Raw genomic sequence first — 22085 nt, 5'->3', positions numbered from 1 at the left:
AATGCGTACGTGTCATCTACGGTGTCACCGATCACCGCAACTAAAAAATATATCCATGGTATTCATATTGCCATGGCATAGCGTCGCACGAACTGTTTCATCCTACACTTTGTGCGAGTTTGTTGCCTGTCTCGCGGTAAGTCGCTGCGATCTGCGCGGTTCGGACACGATAGGGACTGTCATTTCTGGTACTGTCATCTGACACCACAGACACTGTTACTTCTGGCACCACAGGCATTGTCACAAGAGTTCTGTGGTGATGGTTTGGAAGAGTAGCATACCACCCTGGCGTTTCCTCTTCACTGTCGTCATCCTGAAGGTATGGCGCCTCCCGCAGTTGAATGTCCTTTATCTTGGAGTATACAAGAAGGACTGAAATTAAACAGTTCGGCATGGTGGTCTGCATTAACCTCTGGAAAGTGGCTGGTGTGGACGTCAGACCCATTGGCATCCTGGAACGGGCGTGTTGCCAGCGGCCCTAGCCAGTCCTTTTGTTGACAATGTCTTCTCAAGATGAGCTTCATGCACGGCTGCCTGTACTGCCTGCGCCACATCTGCGGTAGAGTCCATTATCCGATCAAGGACGTTCTTCCCTAGTAGAAGCGACACGCGCCTCCTGCGCTCACTTGTGACCACATCGACCAGGTCCTTGACCACCAGGATAGGAACGTCCTCAGACGCTGGCCGTAAACATGTCCACCACCGCCACTCCTGAGTTTGTTTTAGCTGTAAGTCCTGTATGTGCCCTCGTGCCCACTCGTCAGTGACCGTCGTTACCTCACTGCCGGTGTCGAGCAACGCCATCACTCAACTGCCATAAATGACAACCTCCGCCGTCGGACACTTTCCAGTCAGGCCAGCTACACTTTATTTCCCTGTCATCCTGTTACGGACGACGGGGGCAGTCACTTTCCCTGACCGGTCGGGCTGCAGTCCTCCGAGATGGTGTCAATCGCCGCCACTTCGACGCTCTGCGCCGCCTTCTACCTCGCCTGCTTAAATTCTGGAGCTTCGCGGCGTATTCGTCGACCACCTCCTCACGTTGCTGTGGCACTGTTTTTCTTTCCGTTCGCCGTACGTCTTTCCGTTCGCCGTACGCCTCCACTAGGACACCCAAGATCTTTCTCGGCGTATCTCTTGCGTCATGCGGAAGCATCATAACTCGACGTCTGGCAGGTCCCTCCAGAGAGCTCAAGATGTAACCACGAGCCGCATTCTGACACATCGGGTTTATGGCGAGAGCTAACTCGACCTCTGTTTCAATCTCGTCGACACTCGTTGGTCCACCGGCAACTACTGAAAGCGGACTAACTAGTATGCTCGTAGAGCCTCTGCCCACCCAACGGATAGCATCATGGTCCTCTCTATGTACTAATCTTCTGTCGTGGGCTTCTGCCCGTGATGAACAAATGTTTCTTTTTGTTCAGCAGTGCTTTTAGGCCCTTGGTCACCCAAGGTTTGTTGTTAGGATAAACATACACTGCCTTGATGGACTGGTGCAATCAACACTATTTTACTCCTCACTTTTACTCCTAACTGTGTGTTAAATGTCTGTATGGGTATGTGAGCAAAGACAAATTTCTGTCCTCCTGGGCAGACAATAAAGTCTGTTTTGATTTTTGATTTTTGATTTGATTTGAATACCCATCGATGCGATCAAAAGGAGCATATATATATATGCAGCTGATAAAATATAGACCGGTTTATGGTTTGCAGAGATCTACCCCAAAAATTGTGGAATGTATGGTACCAAATATATTGCTTGTCAAAGGCCGTGTCATGAATATGGCAAGGAACAATTTTACAGAAATTATCGACAAGAAGCTCGCGAGGATTAAGATAATCACGGTTCTATTACGTCAGCACAAAAGAACGAAAAGTCGCGACAATGACGCACGTTCTACTGGCCGGGAATTTACCCAATGCAAACAAAAACCAGATTTAACAAACGACTCTTTCGATGTGCAAACAAGTTTCGAGTACACGCCTGTCAAGCCTGCTCAATCATTCCTTTCGCATTCGCGCAAAATCACATGGCCTCGAGGGCATGAAGAGTAAACGAAAGGGAATCCCGTCTGACGTCATGACACTTCCCATTTGATCAGGCCAACATGGCGCAGACCAGAAACTCGTGCTGCGAAGCAGATAAATGACTCTGTTGTGTACTCTTAAGTCTTTTGCTTGTCTGGCCTTTTGCGTGGAGAGTAGCTTTAATTTGCTACTAGAATAAAAATTCTTGGCTGACAACCTCCAGTTTTGCTGCAGATGTACCATTATGCCTCCGTATCGCAAAGCTGTAGCAGACGAGAGTTAAACTGCAGCAGATATGCTAAGCTTCATATAAACCATAGTCCGTCTCTTTCTACTTGGTTAATGAAAAACGTGCTCGTGTAGACCAAGTTGAGTGGATGTGATAGAACTCGACGTGCAGTTTGATTCCTGCGAAGAGGCATGCTAAGTACCATAAATATTATCTTCCTGAAAAGAACTGTGGGCTTTTCCCCCTCGTTAGATCAGATAATCCATTTATGTGAAACGAATTGGTGCGTGCGAGGATGGAATACCTTTTATGAAACAGTAACAGAACGGCTGTGACCGAATCAACATGTTTACTTTGAAAGTCGTAAAGGCAGATACATGTACTTAAATAGGTGCAGTGGAGTGGAACGTGTGGATACTCCGACCACTCGTCTCAATCACGCGAAGGTTGATCTCGTCGTAAAGGTTGTTCATTTACCTCATAGTATTTAGGCGGTATTTTGTTGATGCAGAAAGTAGATAATTCAAAGTTCAAACCAGTCGGTTTCTTTAAAGTTGAAATTGAAGTTACACCTCCCAAATTCTGATAAGAGCCAAGGTCAGGAGAACATGGCTAGAAACAACAGTGAAGCCACAGTTGACCAGGGTAGCTACCTTCTGCAAGATCAGGATTATGGAGGGGAAATTTTAAGCAAGCTGAATGCATTCAGAAGTGAGTGTTTTTTTACAGACACTATTTTGTGTGTTGGTCATGAAGAGTTTCCTTGTCATCGAAATGTGCTTGCTGTCAGTAGCCCTTATTTTCAAGCAATGTTTACTAGTGACTTAAAAGAAAGCAGGGAAGTCCGAATCTCTTTTAGTGATGTATCACCATGGACTTTGAAACGTGTCATAGATTATGCCTACAGTGGGCAGTTGGAGATTACACATGACAATGCCCAGGAAATGTTAGCAGCAGGCAATCATTTTGAGTATCCTCGGATAGTAGATGCATGTGCAGAATTTTTATGCCGTCAGCTGCATCCTTCAAACTGTCTAGAGATAGAGAACTTTGCAGCTTTGCACAACTGCACAAAATTGCAGCAACGTGCAAATGCATTTGTGTTGGAGAATTTTTTGCAGGTTGTTGAGCATGATGAGTTTTTGGAACTCCCTGTTGATCGCCTCAAGTTGTACATTAGTAGTGATTTTATTGATGTCAGGAATGAGGAGAGTGTGTATGAGGCAGTCATGAGGTGGATTAGATATGACATAGATGATCGTAAGGCTTTCCTGCCTGTTTTGATGGAAGAGATCAGGCTACCTATGCTGGACATGCATAGTCTTAGCCTTATTGAGCGAGATCCACTTGTGGCAGCATCAGCCGAGTGTTATGCCATGGTGGCCCATGCACAGCATTTTAAAGCTTCACAGGAGGGACAAGCTGGCAAGCGAAGAAAAAGCATGCAAGACTCACAAGTAAGGCTATTTTAATATTTATACATTGTCTCGGCTGACGTACTGAAACTTTTCAGAAGAGCATAATCATTTGCTGCTAGCCAACAGCAGGGTTTAGTCATTTTGAGAAAACAGTTGAGGTAACTGTTTTTCAGGATGCATATTTATTATTTCAGATAGTTATAAAATACATTCTTTTTATACAATAAATTTTTTAATATTTTTATGATAAGATGTGTGATAATGCTATTAAAATTCTTAGATAATGTATTCAAGTGTATTATTATTATTAGACTAATGTTATCTAGCTAGGCTTTTTTATCTTTTGACTTACCTGTTTGAGGCAATGTCAGCTTTTCTCATCAACGTGCATTTTTAGATGTGCTGACATTCATTGCTTCAAACTGCTTCAAACATTTTATTCAGCTAGCTGTGTTATATCAGGAAAGCTAAAAGTAACTACTAGTCTGCTACAGTGCAACTGCAAAACTTGTTTTGTAATTACTGGACTGTTTCTCCAAATATGGGTGGATACCTCCCCACCCCAACTCAAATCTCACCATCTGTTCTCAAGATAAAGGCATACAGACATCAACATGCATAGAACCAGTTCAATGACACAGAAATCAGAATTGCATATTGATTTGGTTGCTAAAGTTTCAACCAATGGAAGAGCTGGGACTGCATACTAATTAGGTGCATCCATGGAAAATCATGAATTTGGCCTTGTTTGGTTCATGGTGATATCTGTAGGTGTGTCTATCTTGAGAACAGGTAGGAATTACCAACATTTGGGGAGACAGTACCATGCACTGAACTCAGTCGTTATTTTTTTTTTTTTAATCACTTTATTAGGCCTTTAAGATATAGCTAATTTTAGTTACATCCAGACATGGTATACAGTCCTGGAAGAGAGAGACAGATTAGGAATAGTTGTAAAAAAGATGGTGACTTAGAACTGCATTGTTGTAACCTTTAGAGATCCGAGTACTTATAGGAATATCTCAGTTTAAAATTCATTACACATTTCTAAAGTGTTGCTAGAGAAGGGAGCGATAAATGTAGTTTGTTTGAGCTGGAGCTACCTAGTTGAGATGAAAAAGATAACATTTAAATAAAAGTGAAAGGAAAAATTGCTTAGTTTCATTATTACATATTGCAAAGCATGAAGCTGCTTCTTAGATACAAGTTTAATTGAAAGATTGTGTGTTACTTGCACAGGTTCAACCACGGCCATCTACTGTGGCAAAAGAGGTGGTGGTTGTTATTGGTGGGATTCCAGTAGATCGATATATCACACAGACAGTAGAAATGTTCGATCTTCAAAAGGGCAAATGGTTGACCCTGCCAGATTTCCCCAAACCTGTGTCCTGGTTCTCTGCATCTGTCCTTGATGATGCCATCTATGTGACTGGCGGCATTCATGATGGTCACATCATCGCCAACACTTGGCGCTTTGATGCAGTGAAGCACAAGTGGCAGGAAGCACAGCCCATGCTGAAGCCACGTGCACGGCATTCGTCAGCAGTACTAGATGATAAGTTATATGTCGTTGGTGGTGAGCGTTATGAGCTCATCATGCTCAGTGTAGAGACAATCGAATGCTACAATCCAGCAACAAAAACATGGACTGCTGCTGGGCGCACAATGTTTCCAAGGAAACAGTCTTGTTTGGTGCCATACAACTCTACTATAGTAGAAGTGGGAGGCCTTTTAGGGGATGATGCTATTGCGGATACCATGAACAGCTACCATATTGTTGAGGGCATGATCAAACCAACTGGTGAGCAATTCGTGTTGCCAAAGGCCATCCATTATGCCCAGATTGTGGTGATTGGTGACATTTTTTACATTATTTGGGAGGATACCAAAGAGATCATTGCACTCAACGCTGCCAAAAGAACTTTCAAACGTCTTCCAGGTATGAAATATGCTCGGAAGCATAGTGGAGCTGTCATGCTGAATGACAAAATTTATGTGATAGGTGGTTTAATTGACACTAAACCTAGCAGTATTGTTGAGTGTTTTGATCCAGAAACAAACACCTGGACAGAAGAAAAAAGCTTGATCGAAGGAAGAGCAATACATGGTTGTGTGAAGTTAAGGATGTGTTGAGGGGAGATAAAGCCACCAGTCCCTTACCCACTGCTTTTATGAGATTTGACAGATGGGGGGATTGGATATTGACCATGAAAGCAGTACATAATGCAAACAGGGTCATTAGCCACAAGTTAATGTATCCCCAGACCCCCTATTCCCACTGTCTAATTGTCATGGTTTTCTTTTTTAAGGCTTTTGCTGCCACCTGCGAAGTCGATTTCTTTTCTGCGTGTTTTGCAACTCATAAAGATGCTCTGGAAGTTCTAAGTGTTCTAAAATCTTGCCGTTAAAATCAGTTTTGAATAAAAAGTACATCAGAAATTAGAAAAGTGAGCCTATGTTAAAACATGCAAGATAACCAAGATTGCTTAAAATTTGTTCTTAAATTTCAACTTGACTGATTTTCTTTTTAAATGCTGTGTTCCTATATTCTTTAAGGAGCTTTGTCATTCCTCAGGACAAATGATAAAGTAGTAATATATAAATAAAAGTCAGATATTGTCACTGAAAGCTTTTAAAAAAGTGAGTTTCCTCGGAGAAGTAAATGAAGCGTGATGGTGGATGTGACTTTAGGACACATGAACTGCTAACGGTGCTAACTAAAATGGATATATGGGTGTAGTGTTATCATTTAATAACAGTAAAGATTTGAGCCATGCTAACATAGGTGTTGATGACTTTTGTATGTTTTTCTTTTTCACTGCATTTGTGAAATGGAGCTGACCAAACAGTATTTAATTTTTTTATCGTAAACTCGTTATTTTTTATGCTCGCAGAGTATTTTTTATAGAGGGAGGGGTAGTGATGTTATTCTGAGAAGCAGATGATTGTTGTGGTAATGCGCCTTCTTGCTACATGTTGTGCTAGTAAATGTTTGAAGTGCTTTAATTCGATTTAAAATTGTGCTTACGTGGTATGTGTTTTCTAATGGTGATATTATGTTTGCTCATTTCTTCATTTTGTTAAAACTGTTATTTGATATTACTATTTTTGCTTTAGTAAAAAGAAGCATGTGTGATCATTTTAAACTTCTAGAAAAAAATTTGTCATGAACAATATAAATTTGGCATTTGCTGTTTGACATATAAAAGTATGCTACCCACATAGTGGTAACATTTTTCAAAAGCCATGGTAAAGAAATTTATTGCTTTAAGGTTCTTAAAGACCAACCTGAATGGTTTGCATTTTTTGCAGACATCAGTAGATATATGCGACATAAACCTTAACTGTAAATTTCAGCCTCCAAAACCAATCTGTTAATTACCAAAGTATGCAATTCGCACTTGCAATCAATGAGCGCTGCTAACAGTGTACTATGTCACATTGGTACACCATTCACAACATTGCCAGCCATCAACACCAATCATAGCGACAGTTAAAGTTATTCTGACGCTGAAAGTCTGCATTTCTCATGCTAAAGTAGCAGTTTTTCAGAACCATGAGAAATGCAGACTGCCAGCGTCAGAATAATCCTAACAGTGGCTCATTCTCTATCTTTGATTGGTGTTGATGGCTGGCAATGTTGTGAATGGTGTACCAACATGACATAGTATACTATTACAGCGCTCATTGATTGCAGGTGCAAATGGCATACTTTGTTAGGTGATAATTAATTAATGGATGGGTTTTGGAGGCTGAAATTTAGAGGTTAGTTTTGTACCACCTATATCTACTGATATCTGAAAAAACAAACCATTCAGGTTGGTCTTTAAGGTTTTTTAATGATTTATTTGAAATTTCTTTTGCTGCAATTTTAAAATCAAATATGTACCACTACTACTGTTAATTTTCACCAAAAGACTTGACCACAGTATTGCTTGGATATGAAACAATCAAGATTTATGATGTTAATAACAAGTGTTGAAAACAAAATATAGTAAATGATTTTGCAGTGTTAAGACTTTGAAGATGCAGTGGTGAAGTGGTATGAAGTGCTATTATATGCTTGTATAGCTAGGAGTAAGTCTAGTTGGAACAAAAAATTTGGAACATTGTTTGCTACTGCATGAACCAAAATAACAACAGCAAAAAGTAAAGAACTTGCTTTCCTTTTGCTTATCTTTGTCAGCTATTGACCTCTGTGTGCTAAGTCAGGGGTGAGGAACTTTTTCCTGCCAAGGGCCATTTGGATATTTATAACATTATTCATTAGACATAACAAAAATTAGCCTGCAGTATTTGATCAAGCTGTAGTTATGCCACTGCCTGTTCTCCGAGTTGCCACAACATAGACCACACGACAAGTAGCATATGTGTCTGTTCTGTCATGTTCTCATATTTGGTCTACCCCATTATGTTCTTTTCTTGTCCTTCAAAATGTGTTATTATTATGATTCACTTAATATAAATTTATGTCGCTATGGCAAAAGCTCCACCCTGGTAGGACCAAACTAAATGATTTTGCAGACTGGACATTCCCCACCCCTGAGCTATGTGATAGTGATTGTGGACTATATGGATGGTATGTAAAGCTGGTGTTTTGAAAATGATTAGTTAGTAACTTCGATAAAGCAAAAAAAAAAAAGACAAAAATTGTGTGCAAGGTCAAAAATTGCACAACCTTTATTTTGGTTTTTGATTTTTCTTAATGCACTTGACACAAAAGAATGGTTTTTCAAGCATGCATCCTGTCTTTTCAATGTCAGCCTGCCTCCAGCCAGAAAGAGCAGACAATTCTCAAACAATCTGTGAATGATGATATATAAACAAAGTAAAAAAGAATGTATTCACACAGATGTAGGGAGAAAGGGAAGAAGAAAAAACATCATCCAGTTTTGAAGATTTGAACACTTAAGGACAAAATGTATTCACTCTTTATTAAATGAAGTGGTATCCTTGTTATCTGCATATTTGTATTGGAATAATGTACAGCATGCACAAAGCCTTTTTGGCAGAACTCATTGCAAACTTGCTCTGTCACCATTTTCCTTAGTTAAGGATGGCCCATTCTCAAGCTGTCCATAATTTTGTCACCCCATGCTATTACAGAAGTGAGTATGGAGAGGGAGAAAAGACTCAAACAATCTTGTTATGCCATCTCTAGTCGTAGTCAACAAAATTTGGTAGAATTTTCAGTCAAATTTATATCAGAGGAGGCACATCAGGATTGTCAACAAAGTTTTCACTGTTGGGACGCTCTTCCTTTGTTCTGAATCTTGTTAGGCCAAAAGGCTGTGGCTCAGATTTAAATCTCTCTGGCACAATAGAGGTGATATCCACCATAGACCTAGCACTTTCATCAACTTCCAGCAGCTCACAATTTCTGCAAGTAAAACACCAAATCACTTGTATTGCCCAAGAAAACAAGTTTTTGTTAATATAAGTTATATAGAATAAGAAGAAACTGGTGGCAGTGATGAAAGTAGGGAGATAAAGAAGGAACAGAAAAGCAATCTAGATCAACAATTTGATGTCCTGAAATTTTGTGTCATCAATTTTGTGATAATCAGTACAGCGTAATGAATGAGAAGACAATTTACTCCCTAGTATTATCAAGATTAAATCATGCGGTAAGAATGAAATAATAGCAACATCATTACAAACCTTTTGTTCTTCAGGTTCTTTTGTGTGTTAGGTAGTGGAATTTTACCTTCTGGCTTTTTTCTGGATTTTAGTGTCTGCTTTGCCTGCATCAGAAGAATTAAAAAGGATGATCCCTTTGTGTGCAGGCTCAATCTTGCAGAAGGCACCTTTGACACATTAGTTCTTATCAAGCTGTTTTGTTATTTATCAACATAAAAAAAATCCAGATGTAGTGTCATTCTAACCCACTGTTGGGTTTAGAACAAACAAAACTCTATACTTACTAAAAAACAAAATGCAACCAAGGAACTATATATTATTTCCTTTGGAACTATCACATATAATGTTTATACATATTATTGGTTAAATGCACATGTATAAAATTATATACTTTTGAAATAGTAAATTTTATATTTGCTTGATTCAGATTTTTGCCACAGAACATAGGTATTATTCTACATCAATATGATTTGAACAATAATCACAAACAAAAATGTGATGTTCAGTGCCAAGGTCTTTAAAGTTGCATTTTCTACACATCTTGATTCATTACCATAATTATTGCTCCTTTTGTACAACTAAACTGTTAAATGTTAAACCTTACATAGGATACCAATTGCTTGTGTGGTAGAGCAATAATATATTTTCCAAATGAATGACTCCTTGTACCTTTTGTAATAATTTAGTAAAGATATACTTCATGGCTAGTTCAGAAAGCCATGGATTAATGCATGCATCTTCTAATCTTTTGATGGCTTCAGATCCCCAAATATATTCAGAAAGGTGTTAAGGGCAGTGATATAATCTGAGGACCAAGTTCGGCCTTTATATGCAAACTAATAATCTAGATGTCACTACTGTGTTTAATCTCCAGGAAGATGCACTTATTTTCTACACATGTAAAGCATTTTATTTTCAAACTATGTCAGCAGATATAAACTTTGCACTCTTTCTTTAATATGGATACATACTAGTGTACATACATTCACTTGCATTTTGTGTGTGTGTTTAAAATGATGATTTTGAAGACTGTAGTATCATAAAGCCAGTATTGCTACCAATGTGATCTGATCACAAATAGAAATGCTACATTTTTGTGAGTGTTGTTGCCAAAGTTTAGAAGCCACTCTCTTTTCCTGTTGGACAAATACAAGAAACACTTGACAGTGGACTACGAGATAAATTTTACCAGTGAACACAAAGGAAGTACCTTTGGCATTGTAATAACAAGATGTCCTGTTATTTGTGATCGTTGAGCAGTGCTTTTTTCTGCATTTACTTCCTCTGGGAGGCTTAGTTGAAATATCTGGAAACCAAGAGAATTAGAAGAATCAATACTCTCACAGCCCTTTATTGATAGCAGCCTAAAGAGTAAAGGTGTGGAAATGCAGAAATAGCTAAGGCTTTTGTATTCAAAATGAAGGAACAGCCACAATGGAAATCTTTTCAGCTTGCTTTTTTCTGGTTGGTGTCATCAATAAGTTATTCTCATGTGCTAAAACTGGGAATGAATAGACAAAATTAAAACCTGTAACAAATGAATCCTATCATTCCTAGGCTAAAAACATGTTAACTACAACATTGGTGACTGCTTATGCTTTTGTTGTTCAGTCCATATACAAACAGTGATTGCACTTAAGTGCAGTCCACTTATATGGACTTGGGTTATATTTTGAATGAAGTCCCATTGAAATTTAATCTGATATACCAAACTTTATATGTAGGGTTTACCTAATTACAGAGAGCATACTTATGAAGAGCATACATTGTTCTTTCTCATTTAGAAAGCAACAAAGCCAGCAGCAATACCTTAAACTTTGATACAAACCAACAAGCAAAAAATACAAGACTGCTGCTTGATAAGGGGATGGTTGCTGGGGGACTTGGTAAATAGTCCATAATGAGGAAGCTGATGCGTGAAAAATCAAATTTATCAAGAAATGGTAAATAATATCTGATCTTTACAGTATCAAGCAGCATACACTTATTCAGCCTGAATGCAAAATGTTAATGTGATTGCATAACAAAAAATCAAATCTGCAAGTTCACATAAGAGTCCAAAAGAAAAAAAGAGTCTTGAAATTGCAATTTAAGAGTCCAAAAGAACCTTGTGTTCAGTGGTGCACATTTTTGGACTTTGTTCATTCAGCTGTTTAGTGGCATTAAGTCATCTGTTACTTGAACTGTCATCTTAGAAAATTGGTTTTGTGCTCCTAAACAAAGGACATCTGACTGACTCATTACTTGTAATGTGTCTTGAACCCAAAATCCACATAACGAAATGTGTGTATGCTTAGAAGTCTACAACAGAAAGCACAAGATCTTACAACTAAAAAATGCATCAGCCTTCTAAGAATTAAGCATCAAATCTGATGGTGACATACTGTTGAACTTCTGAAACTTGTCATGTCTGGCAGCCTTTTGTCCAGGATTTAACCATGATAGTGTCTAATCAAGTTTTTGTGAATCTTTAAAATATGGTGGCCAACTTGCAACAAATTAAATATTCTCTCAGTGCACAAACTTTGGCAGACTTCCTCTCAAACTGAATAAGATAAAAGAAAATCCTTTTCACAAAAGCACTTTGAACAAACATGCAGAACTTTGAATAAACATGAAAAAGAAAAAGAAATTTTTAACATTCCAGTCTTTATAATCTTATCTTTTTCCATTTACAATTTCTTGTTACCTTTCCTTTCAGAACAACCCTCACATAATTAGGTTGGACATCGCAGTCCAGTAGTGAAGTATCCATATATCTGCACAAAGAAAATATCTGTAAGAGTAAATCTGCATGCAGGTCTAGGAACATCACTGAAAGGAGGTGAACAGGTTTAGAAAATGCAATGTGTCAAAGGTAATTTTCCTTATTCATGTTTATCAAAATCAAATAGGCTATAGAAAGAACATGTAACAAACTGCATGCAAGTGCAGAGGGAAAAAAAATTTCTTTTATGCAACACATACCTGAATATTGCCAGATCTAGGATGCAGTTATTATTATCGTCCTCTGTGAGAGTAAACCCAACTCTGTCAACAGACAATAAATGTTAGTTAGACTGCTATAGTAACTTTCTTTAACAGAAGGAAAAAGTACATTTCAATATACAGTAACACAGCTAGATAAAATGATTAATGAAACAATAGCATGATTTTAGTTATGGTAACTATAGAAGGCTAGCATGAGGCAGGGGAACCCCAAATAAGTGAGAACAAACGATGGTAACAAAGACATATTAGCGTTATGAAGGTGGCATGAACAATGCTGCTCATAAAATCTTACTTGGACTCATTTATATTGAGCGGTCTCCCATCTTCAGCAAATAACCTTCTTGGTTTCTTTTCTTCTCTATCATCTCTGAAAGAAAGTTCTGGTTTCAAAATTTTTTTCCTCACTAGTCTACATGCTATAGTAAGCAGATTGAAGAAGAGGGATAAGCACAACAGATGGTGTAGCAGAGTTAAAATTTTAGTGCTGTGATGATGGTTTGAAAGCTGGTGTACAACTGTACATCAACACTGCAGTTTGATGCACTTGATCATCAAACCATTGAAATGCAGTAGAAGATGAGTACAGCAATGCTGAGTTGTAGGGGTGGGGGTGGTGGTGGTCTGATTGTGTCAGAAGATGATCACAACATTCATTAATTTTAACCCTAACCCTGTTTCTGTTCATTCAAATTATCTTGCAAACAAATTGATTTCCGGAAGGAAACTAAAGGACATGTTAAAAATGGAGAGCATGATGTAGCATAGAGGATACGCAGTATCCCTAAAAGAACATAACCACTTCTGATCATATTTCTTCACTTTGTAATGAAATTTGTCTTGCTTAATAGTGATGAAAATATGGTAATGTTGCTCAATTACAGCGATGACATTTTAGGGATGACTCTTTAATGTCATACTTTTTCTCTTCTTTTTCCTTCAGTTCTTTTAGGTGGTTGTGCATGTCAATCCTGCTTTCTGGAGTGTAGGGAACCTTCTCTTGCCAAAAGCTGCAATAATATACATTAACACAACTTATATAACATTTTCTTTCATGAACCTGATAAGCTGAACCAAATGCATTACAAAAATAGAAAATGATGTTAATAATAAGCCCACCAGTCCAAACACACATGCCATGCCAAACCACATGATGATATGAACAATCTGTATTTGTTCCAAATGCCTATGTGTATTCACTGATTATTACTTTTTTAAGTCATTTTTTTTCAACCAAAAAAACCATTCTGGGTCAGAATTCTCAAACACATGGCTGATAAAAATTAAAAAAGCCCAATCAAAGACTGGCTGGTTTTAGATAATTAATTATATAATATCCACGTAAGGGCATGTGAATGCCAAATGTCATAACATACAAATAGGTAAAATATATAAGCTATAAATACACTTACTCTTGCACTTTCTCTTCATATTCTTTGTTGTAATCCTTTTTATCCCTGTGAAATACATAAATCCATTATTTTTTCTCTCGCTCTCTCTCACACAAACACATACTGTACAGTGACATAGGAAGATGCTATGCTTTAGCAGGGCAAACTTCATGGTGAGTGAATGGCGTTTACATTCTTGCCTTAGCATCTTTTTTGAGGGGGCAACTGTCCCCCTTGCCGCCCTGTCCCCCGGTTCCTATGCTACTTATACACGCACACTCTGCAAACCTTTCATTGATGTCTGTATACCATCGGCCATCAAAACCAGCTTCGGACTTCTTTCCTTGTCCAGTCTCTTTTTCCTGTGCTGCTTTTTTCTCCTTTTCTCTTCTTTTTTCCTCAGATTCTTGTTTCTGTTTCGCCTTCAGTGTCAATGAATTTTTAGAGATAAGTTCTTTTTGATACTTTTAAGACTATGGATGATGCTTACTCAACCTAACATTCAGAATGTCTCAAGGAATATTACTGAAGAAAATCTTGTGATTTGAACAGTTTAATTTTCAGGACCTTCCTGGTATGTGTCCTAAATTGAGCATCCTGGCATAATTGACAAGAACCCAAGTAGAGTACTTATAAATTTTCAAAACATTAGCAACAGCTATTATATATATTGATTTCTACCACAGACAGAAAAATGGCTATGGCTTTGCCTCAAATAAGATAAAATTACAGTCCCAATTTGTTGTCTCACCATGATCTATCTGACACAAATGTTTCATGTGGGGCAAGGGTGCAACATTGAGAATATATATTACTATGGGTAACTTTTGGAGAAATCCATTCTACCAGGAAGAATGAAGAAAATTGGGGTGACAAGACAATATACTGCACATTACACAAGACATTTTTAAAAAAAAGTCAGTCATAATGGTATTCCATAACTTTTATTTAATGTCTTGATTTTTTGGACCAGAAAAAGTGAATTACCTACCCTTTTCTTTTTGTATTCTTCTTGTTGCTGGATAATATGTGCTCGAACTGGTCCAAAATTCTAAATGGCAAAACAAAGTAAACAGCAAATGCTGAAGTCCAGAAATCTTTTGTAAAAATGTATGTGTATGCGTGTATATGAGAGCAGAAAAACCTGTACAACAAGTCACATACTAAGACCTGCATACAAGGAGAAACTTTGTGGTTTTTTTTCTCATTTTTTTTAAAAACTGACTTTTGGTTTCAACTGTTTTCATTTAGTTATGGCCATAGTTTAGAAGCTTTTCTGGAGAAAATGAAAGACTTACCTGAATTGCTTTAATTCTCTCTGACTTTTCAATATCTCTTCCATCGAGAGTCTGTAGAAAATGTAAATCATATATGAGAAATAAACATAATACAATGTGGGTAGTAACAGTTGTTCCCTTGGATAGTCTCAGAATGTTAAGCTTAAATATCTGTGCTAATGCACATCTTTATGCATTTATATATATATACACATAAGAATGTGTGTATGATTACGCACTTGCAACAATGTATATGTAAATCACAGAAGGCAAATAGCAGATGATTACTTTTTCATGCTGTCATAAAAGCACACCCAAATTTTAAAATATTGTAATGTGTTCTTTTCAAACTAATGTGAGATAGAAGAGGGGTGTACAAAACTACAATTGTGTTTTATGCAAAGCCCTGCCCTGCAAACAAACACTTTACAATTAAGTGTGCTAAAGATAGGGCGAATGATGAAAAAAGAAAAAAAACAGAATGATACGACGTCAACAGATCTGCATCCATATTTTTTATGCATACTCTTAGTAACATACTTTAAGCTGTGGCAAAGCAGCAATCACATATTCTCTGTAACCTTCATATTCTGAACAAGGATTTCCTGTAAGGAATCTAGAATGGAACAGAATACAAAAATTCACTTTACTCAAAACATTTTAATCAAACTTTAAACTACTATCATAACAGTTATCAAACAACTCAAATACATGTAAGAAACATAAACAAAGTTGATGTTAGCATGGCTGGCTTTGAATAAGTTCTTTTGCTCAGTATCAATTAATCACATCAAAATTTACTTGCAGTTTAAAGAAAACAATTTCTGAGTTTTATTGAGCAATGAAATAAAAAGGTTAACTATGAAAAAAATAGAGCTGGTAGATTTAATCATAACCAGAAGAATTATATAAAGAAGCGAACAATACTTACAGTTCTTCCAAATGATAGTTTTCTTTCAAGCTCTCAACTGATGTTAGCTCACCAACAAAATTGACCGTCAAATCCAATTTTTTTAGTGACTCACAACCTGATTGATATGGTAATATTAGTTTTTAGCTGAAATCTACTTTTTTACATCTATTTCTAATTTGTACAAATAACTTATTAATTTTACTTACACTCCCTCCCCTCATTTATATATTAGCTTCTAGGCAACACATAAGAAAACAATCATTAAAAAAATCACTACATACAGATGATACAGGTTTACATCAGGTTCATCTTATCTGGCATTATTATATAGATATCATATAGCAATTGCACTAACAGATTACAGAGAATACATATACATGCTGGCATTTTCAATAATACAGATTTCCAATAATACATTAGCATTATTAACAAAACTCATTTTTTTGCCTCTACTTTTCCTTCCTCGTGTTTTTCTTCCATTTTTATACCTTTTCAAACTTTTTCTTTTACTTTTTTCCAATGTATAAAGAGAAGCAGTTTATGTGGTAGCCACTTCTGCAAGAAAAGGTCTAGTTTACAACTTCCTGTATGGTAGTATTTTCCTGTGCAGTATCTTTTTTTCTTCTTCCATTTTAAATAAATTCATATTTAGATGATCACTGAAACATCTACTTCTGTAAATAAAATATTTTGCCATGATTAAAATAAGGCTTAATATCTTATCTAACATAAATTCATTTTGGATTCTAAATAAAATGAAATCTTTGTTTACTTCAATGTTTTTACAGTAAGAACATTTTTCTGTTAACTTTGTAAATAGCTCGTTCCACAAGCTTTTAACAATAGCACAATCAAAGAACAGGTGCTCTACAGATTCCTTTGACTGTGCACAGAAAGTGTATCTCATAGTTTTATGTGATATAACTGGGTGTTCGTAGTTAACACAAGGTGATGAATACGATACTAAAACCGTTGGAGTTTTGTATCTGCTATAACAGTAAAGGGATGTGAAAATATTTGTCCCCATTGAAGGTCTGGAAAGAATTAATCCAGTGGACCTTCAACAAACAGCTAGAGCACCTGCAGGCCTGACGAGAGGGGGGGACAGGGGGGTCTGGTGTACCCGGGCCCGCGGCTGTCAAGGTGGCCCGGCCTTGGTCAGTGAATTTTTTTTTCTTCTTCTCCTTTTCTTTTTATTTTAAAGAAAGGTCTAAGGACAGAACACCCAAGCATTACAAGGGGCCCGGAGAGGTCGTCTGTCCTGGGACCCAGGCTGGCTATCGGCGGCCCTGAGCACCTGGACCGTGCAGATGACATTAGTCTCCTACCTCATTGGCATATTGGCAGCAGAATGCACAAACCAAACTGAGAAAGCTAGCAGAGGAAGCAGAGAAGACTGGCTTAAAGGTCAACAGAAAGAAGATTGCACTGATGAGAATCAACAACAAGCAGGAACTCCCTATCCAACTTCAAGGAGAGAACATCCTGGAAACAGATCGCTTTGTGTACCTGGGGAGCATATTGTTAATAAGGATGGTGGAGTGGATGCTGACATCAAAACCCGTATCAACAAGGCCAGGTATGCTTTCAACAGCCTATGCCCCATCTGGAACTTTGCTAATTTTTCTGAGTTAATAAAAGAAGTCTATCCTTGCCTGTTGTGGTGGATGCATCTCTCTTCTGGTTTAAATTAGATTCAACTCTTCTATAATTTGCACCTCTATATTTCTTGAATTTTCATGTGCATGTGTGTACCAGTATGTGCGTGCACATATATATGTATGAGTGAGAGACACATAAAAAAAAGTGACAGCATAGGGGAGAGAGAGAGAGAGACAAAGTGAGAGCATGTTTAAGTTATAGTTAGGTAATGTGTTTGTACACTTTTTTTAAGTGATTGTACTGTAATGTGTAGAATCAAAAATGGCAGAGAAAAAACCTCCATTAATTTTAACATAATCTTTTAACTAAAATATTTATATGGCATAGATTTGGTTATGAAAAAAGCATACATTCGAGTAAAATGTGCTTACCAAAATATAGCGGTATGCTTGTGCTGCATGCATGCACACACCTATTTTAGTGTCAGCCTATCACTGCTGTGAAACTTACACAGTCAACAATTAATATAATAAAACACAAGAAAAACATACCTTCTAGGTTTTCTACTCTCTCTATGTTGTTCAAAGCAAGGTTTAGATATTCCAGTTTCTTCAAACGGCTGACATTTTCTAACATGTGTAAAACAAAGAAAAATATAGGCAGCATATTCAAATACCATGAAAAGTCCAACTTTGCATTCCAACTCTTTAACATTGTGGATTAATGTTCCTTATGATCACAGAGACAAAAATATATTGCTAATTCTCTCTTGCACACTCATGTACATGCTCCTATATATACTCTTTCTCTCTTTATCTTTATCTCTCTCATTCATGCTATTTTCCCTCAGAATTTCTAACCATCCTGGCCATAGTTAATCTCACATACCAATCTTGGGTATTAGGTTGCTTTGAAGGTATAAAATTTTTAGTTCCCTGCACCATTTGTCAAGATGCTCAATTCTGAACATAAAACATAAGAAACTCAAATGTGATCATTACATGAAAAAACAAATGAAATAACCAACAATCAATTTCAATTTCATATATGTCGATCTCCCAATTAGAATTGGATCACATCCTGATGCTTTTGTTTATTTTTATCTTTTATATATATATATGACGCGTAAGTAGACACCCTTTCACCTCCACAATAATGTCCATGTGAGCGGTAGAAAAAGTTTAACATGATGAATGCTTTTCAAACTGAAGGGCCATACAATTTTTCGTTGTCTGTAAAGTCTAATCAGTTTCGGTTCTGTTCTTTTACGTAAGTAAATCATATTTTACCTCTCAATATCTTGCTGATGTAGCGAAACTTCTTCTAGGGTGGATATTTCACATTCATTGTGTTCTGCTCGTTTTCGCACGAGTTCTTCTGTAACTGATATGACAAATATATACAATTGATTCATGTCAATTTCTTTCCTTAACTGGAACGCTTAATATGCATTCTAAAGTGATAATATATTGTGAATTAAAAGTGGATCTTAGTAATCTGTGTTTTTACCTGTTCCTTTTCATTTAAAGTCAGATAAAACTAATATAATTCCACAGGCACCTAGTATTTTCGTACACGCGAAGTACAAAGTGTACATTAGCAACCACATTTCTCGCTTATTTTTCTTTAACAGATGAATAAAATTTGAGTAAATTTAGAATACAACACTTACTTTGGACCATTATTTGATGCCCACTGTGAAAAATTACTTTCGTTTACCGAAAGAGTAGAATTTATTTCTGCAAATCTATGCCTAACACAGAAATCTGTTGATGTTTCCTTTTCAAAAGAGCTCTACAGAAACTTCACAGACATAAATTCTTTGATAGAAGTCTATGGAATACTTTTTTAAAAAGTAACCTTTTTAGTAAAGAAGAGAAGTAAATAATTGTATGTTGTATTGTATGTTGAACATATTGCCTGTTTAGAAAAGTTTTTAAATTAATTTTGAATGTAGTTAATAATTAGCGACCAGAGCAACCAAGTGAAGGCTTAAGCTACTAGTGAAGATTTTGAGAATAAAGCGGCTGTAGGTGTTGTTTTATGTTATTGATTGTTTAAATTTCCTGATCACATTACTATTAATCTCTACAGATGAATTATTATATTTGTTTTTAGATTTAAGCTGTGCTTGCTTTATAGAGAGATATAGATATTATACGGGAAAGGAAAGAAGGGCTGACTTTTGGGTAACTGACATGTGGCTGGCTGCTCTTCGTCGAGTGCATGGGGGCTTACGAGTGGTGTGTAACCGGTAAATTGATGTATTCAGTGTGCCATTAAATTTTGTCTACTAAATATAATCAGTCTAAAACAGCGTTTAAGTAGCAATAATATTTTCTACTTTGAAATGCACGTAACAATAACTCATATCGTAAGGTAAAAACAAAAGGAGTGTGAGTACAGTTCAGTGTGATTGGTGATGGCAGCGTTGTGTGTGGTTGAGTGGGAGGGAAGAGCGAGAGGGGGGCAGGGAGAAGGTGCCTTAGACAACATGACACTTTTTACAAACCAGATCAATGCGCAAGTATTAGGTTTAGGAAAAGGGTTTGGTTAGGCTTTACTTTGGGTTAGAGGTGGAGGTATGGTTAGAGTTTCAGGGTGTGCATTCATAACAACCTATGTCAGTGCGTCTTGGGAAATCCCAAAGTATATCTGTTCACTCTATTTTTCAGATGTAGATGCTCAGTGTGTGATTGTGTTCACCAAGTTTAAACATATCTAATGTTGATCAATATATTTATTTACACTCAATGTACAGCGACTTGGCAATCAGTGCAAACGTGTTTATCTTATCTGTTATTATGATTCAATTTCTTTCAACACCCTTATGTCATGGATTCCAGAAGACTAGGTTTTGCTTCTTCTGAACGTTAGGTGGCATTTCAAAAACCTCATGAGTGAACATCTTAAATGGCAGCAAGGTTCTGATGCATTAAAAAACCGGCCTTGGTCAGTGGATTTTTTTTTATCATTCTTTTTCCAGTTTTTTTAAAAGAAAGGGTAACATTCCTCAGTCTGGGGATTATTTTGCTATGGAACATCATTTTTCTTGCACTAACCACTCACATGTAAACAGCTCTGTGTTCAAGTAGTGATGTAGATCCTAGTGTACTTGTCCTAATGTTTGCTGTCTATTCTACATTACTGAATGAAATGTAGATATTGACAAATGAATTATAAGATATTACTATATAAGTTACAATTACAATTACCAGGAGCCAGAGCCATCTGCCCGGGCAGTGCAAGCTCTTGGTAGTCCCAATTAGCCTTAGGATCTGTGCACCCCTCTTTAGGGTTTGCTGTATAGTTAGAAATAAGATTTGGGGTAATTTTTGGTTAAGGCAAGACAATGTACAGGTAAAGTATCTCTATTCATGTGAACTAAATGTTGGCTTTTGACAACAGAACATGAAGATAGAACCAGTTGTTGGTTATTAATTGCAGTGCTTAGTCATATTCTTGTTTATTGTGGGTGGTTAAACAATAACAAATGGCCACTGGCGATTTAGACATGGTGTAATAAAAGAGTGGAATTCCCTTTTATATTTCTCACATACCCACCAGCTGTGCATTAAAAACATAATTTTTGTGAGCATTAATCTTGAATGCCATTTGCGTCCTAACCTGTTCTCTCCCTTATCCCTTTAAATCCCTTGATTAGTTTGTCCTGCCGATATCCCTTTGTTGATTATTTTTAGTAAACTCTATGTACATCTTTTGTACATCATCCTCATTGTTGCTTATCTTTCTGTTTCTTCATGTACTACATTAACTTTTTATATTAAGCTTTTATATCAAGTGCTTAGTGCAGAACTCCCACATGGGGTTGATTCTGCATTATAGAAATTGCCCATTTGTTGTGTATTTTTCTTGTGTTTCACTCGCTGAGAGTTTCTGCTTTAGCCTCTATTTTTCAAGAGGGAAGAAATTTTTCTTACCACTTCCCTGGCCAAATTCACTTGGATGTAATCATGGTTTCTTGTTGATTGAAAACTGTAAGATGTATTATGATTGTGTAATATCTTACCAAAGATTTACCAACAATTTTCAGTGGGCATACAGTGATGAGTTCATCTTTTGCTGTCTCATAAGCATTATAAATTGTGTCTGCAGTATTCTTCATTATTTAAAGACCATGAAGTGACTGCTGTAATAATCACCTTACGTTTCAGGTTTTATTCATGTATCTGAGGATTTGGTTTGACTTGTATGCATGCTGCAGCGGTCCGGTGGCGCAACGGTTAGCGCTGTTAGCGCCTGTCACCAATACAGTGAAGGTTGGCTGCCCTGAGTTCATTTCTCGTCTCGGGCACGCTGATCTTTCTCTGCACGTGGCATCTGTTTACAGGGCTGGCTGCTTGCCGTAATATAGCCTTAGCTGCTGACACGGCGTTAAACACCAATTCCCTCCCCCCCCTTGACTTGTATGCAATTACTTGTATATTGCAGATCACTAGAGGGAACCTCATCCCAACATAGGCACAGCAGAGGTAAAAGTATGAGTCACATTTTCAAGCCAGAGATTGACAAGAAACAGTACAGGTGCGCACTTGTGAGAGCACTTAGCACCTGATTAACACTGTTGCAAGCATT

At 37.2% G+C, this 22085-nt stretch overlaps 3 protein-coding genes across 11 annotated transcripts in view; 2 read left to right on the top strand and 1 right to left on the bottom strand.

Annotated features, from left to right (window-relative positions):
- The first annotated feature begins 1658 nt into the window (after positions 1–1658).
- LOC112573824 (kelch-like protein 21) lies at positions 1659–7850 on the top strand. Of its 2 annotated transcripts, XR_003101281.1 has the most exons (3): positions 1659–3717; positions 4918–6950; positions 7510–7850. XR_003101281.1 is itself a non-coding variant. In XM_025254455.1 (2 exons), exons 1-2 carry the CDS (start codon positions 2869–2871, stop codon positions 5809–5811), a joined length of 1743 nt encoding a protein of 580 aa, XP_025110240.1. In that variant the 5' UTR covers positions 1659–2868; the 3' UTR covers positions 5812–7850. The 2 variants fall into 2 exon arrangements, 1 of the variants encoding a protein (XP_025110240.1); XM_025254455.1 differs by having other exon boundaries at positions 4918–7850.
- A 741-nt stretch (positions 7851–8591) lies between these two features.
- Positions 8592–19321, bottom strand: LOC112573825 (protein tilB homolog). The gene is made up of 17 exons (XM_025254456.1): positions 19162–19321; positions 18779–18872; positions 18378–18451; positions 18041–18118; positions 15906–16002; positions 15515–15590; positions 14996–15046; positions 14689–14748; positions 13986–14119; positions 13719–13763; positions 13227–13316; positions 12602–12676; positions 12286–12348; positions 12008–12077; positions 10529–10624; positions 9340–9422; positions 8592–9058 (listed from the first exon to the last, which is right to left on the bottom strand). The coding sequence occupies exons 1-17, from the start codon at positions 19169–19171 to the stop codon at positions 8878–8880; spliced, it is 1377 nt and encodes a 458-aa protein (XP_025110241.1). The 5' UTR covers positions 19172–19321; the 3' UTR covers positions 8592–8877.
- Positions 16043–22085, top strand: part of LOC112573820 (nardilysin-like) — a 32297-nt gene continuing 26254 nt past the window's right edge. For 2 of the 8 annotated variants that reach the window (XM_025254444.1, XM_025254445.1), the window contains exons 1-2: positions 16044–17466; positions 21942–22034. In XM_025254444.1, coding sequence (XP_025110229.1) covers positions 17198–17466; positions 21942–22034 — 362 coding nt within the window. In that variant the 5' untranslated portion in view covers positions 16044–17197. Of the gene's footprint in view, positions 17467–19650; positions 19744–20366; positions 20442–21941; positions 22035–22085 lie in introns of those variants that run through there. The other 6 variants (XM_025254450.1, XM_025254443.1, XM_025254446.1 and 3 more) reach the window with 6 other exon arrangements.

This window comes from Pomacea canaliculata, linkage group LG10 (genome assembly GCF_003073045.1).
Source record: "Pomacea canaliculata isolate SZHN2017 linkage group LG10, ASM307304v1, whole genome shotgun sequence".
Taxonomy (NCBI): Eukaryota; Metazoa; Mollusca; class Gastropoda; order Architaenioglossa; family Ampullariidae; genus Pomacea; species Pomacea canaliculata.
This window is presented reverse-complemented; position numbering and strand designations above follow the sequence as displayed.

Bases quoted from the DNA above. Each gene is read 5' to 3' on its own strand.
- LOC112573825 (XM_025254456.1), bottom strand. The intron at 12,677-13,226 runs GTATGACATTAA...ACTTTCTTTCAG, and splicing joins AAGGAAAAAGAAGAGAAAAA to AGATGATAGAGAAGAAAAGA. The intron at 9,423-10,528 runs GTACTTCCTTTG...CTTCTGATGCAG, and splicing joins TTGTTATTACAATGCCAAAG to GCAAAGCAGACACTAAAATC.
- LOC112573824 (XM_025254455.1), top strand. From the start codon at position 2,869: ATGGCTAGAAACAACAGTGAAGCCACAGTTGACCAGGGTAGCTACCTT. The intron at 3,718-4,917 runs GTAAGGCTATTT...TTACTTGCACAG, and splicing joins AAAGCATGCAAGACTCACAA to GTTCAACCACGGCCATCTAC.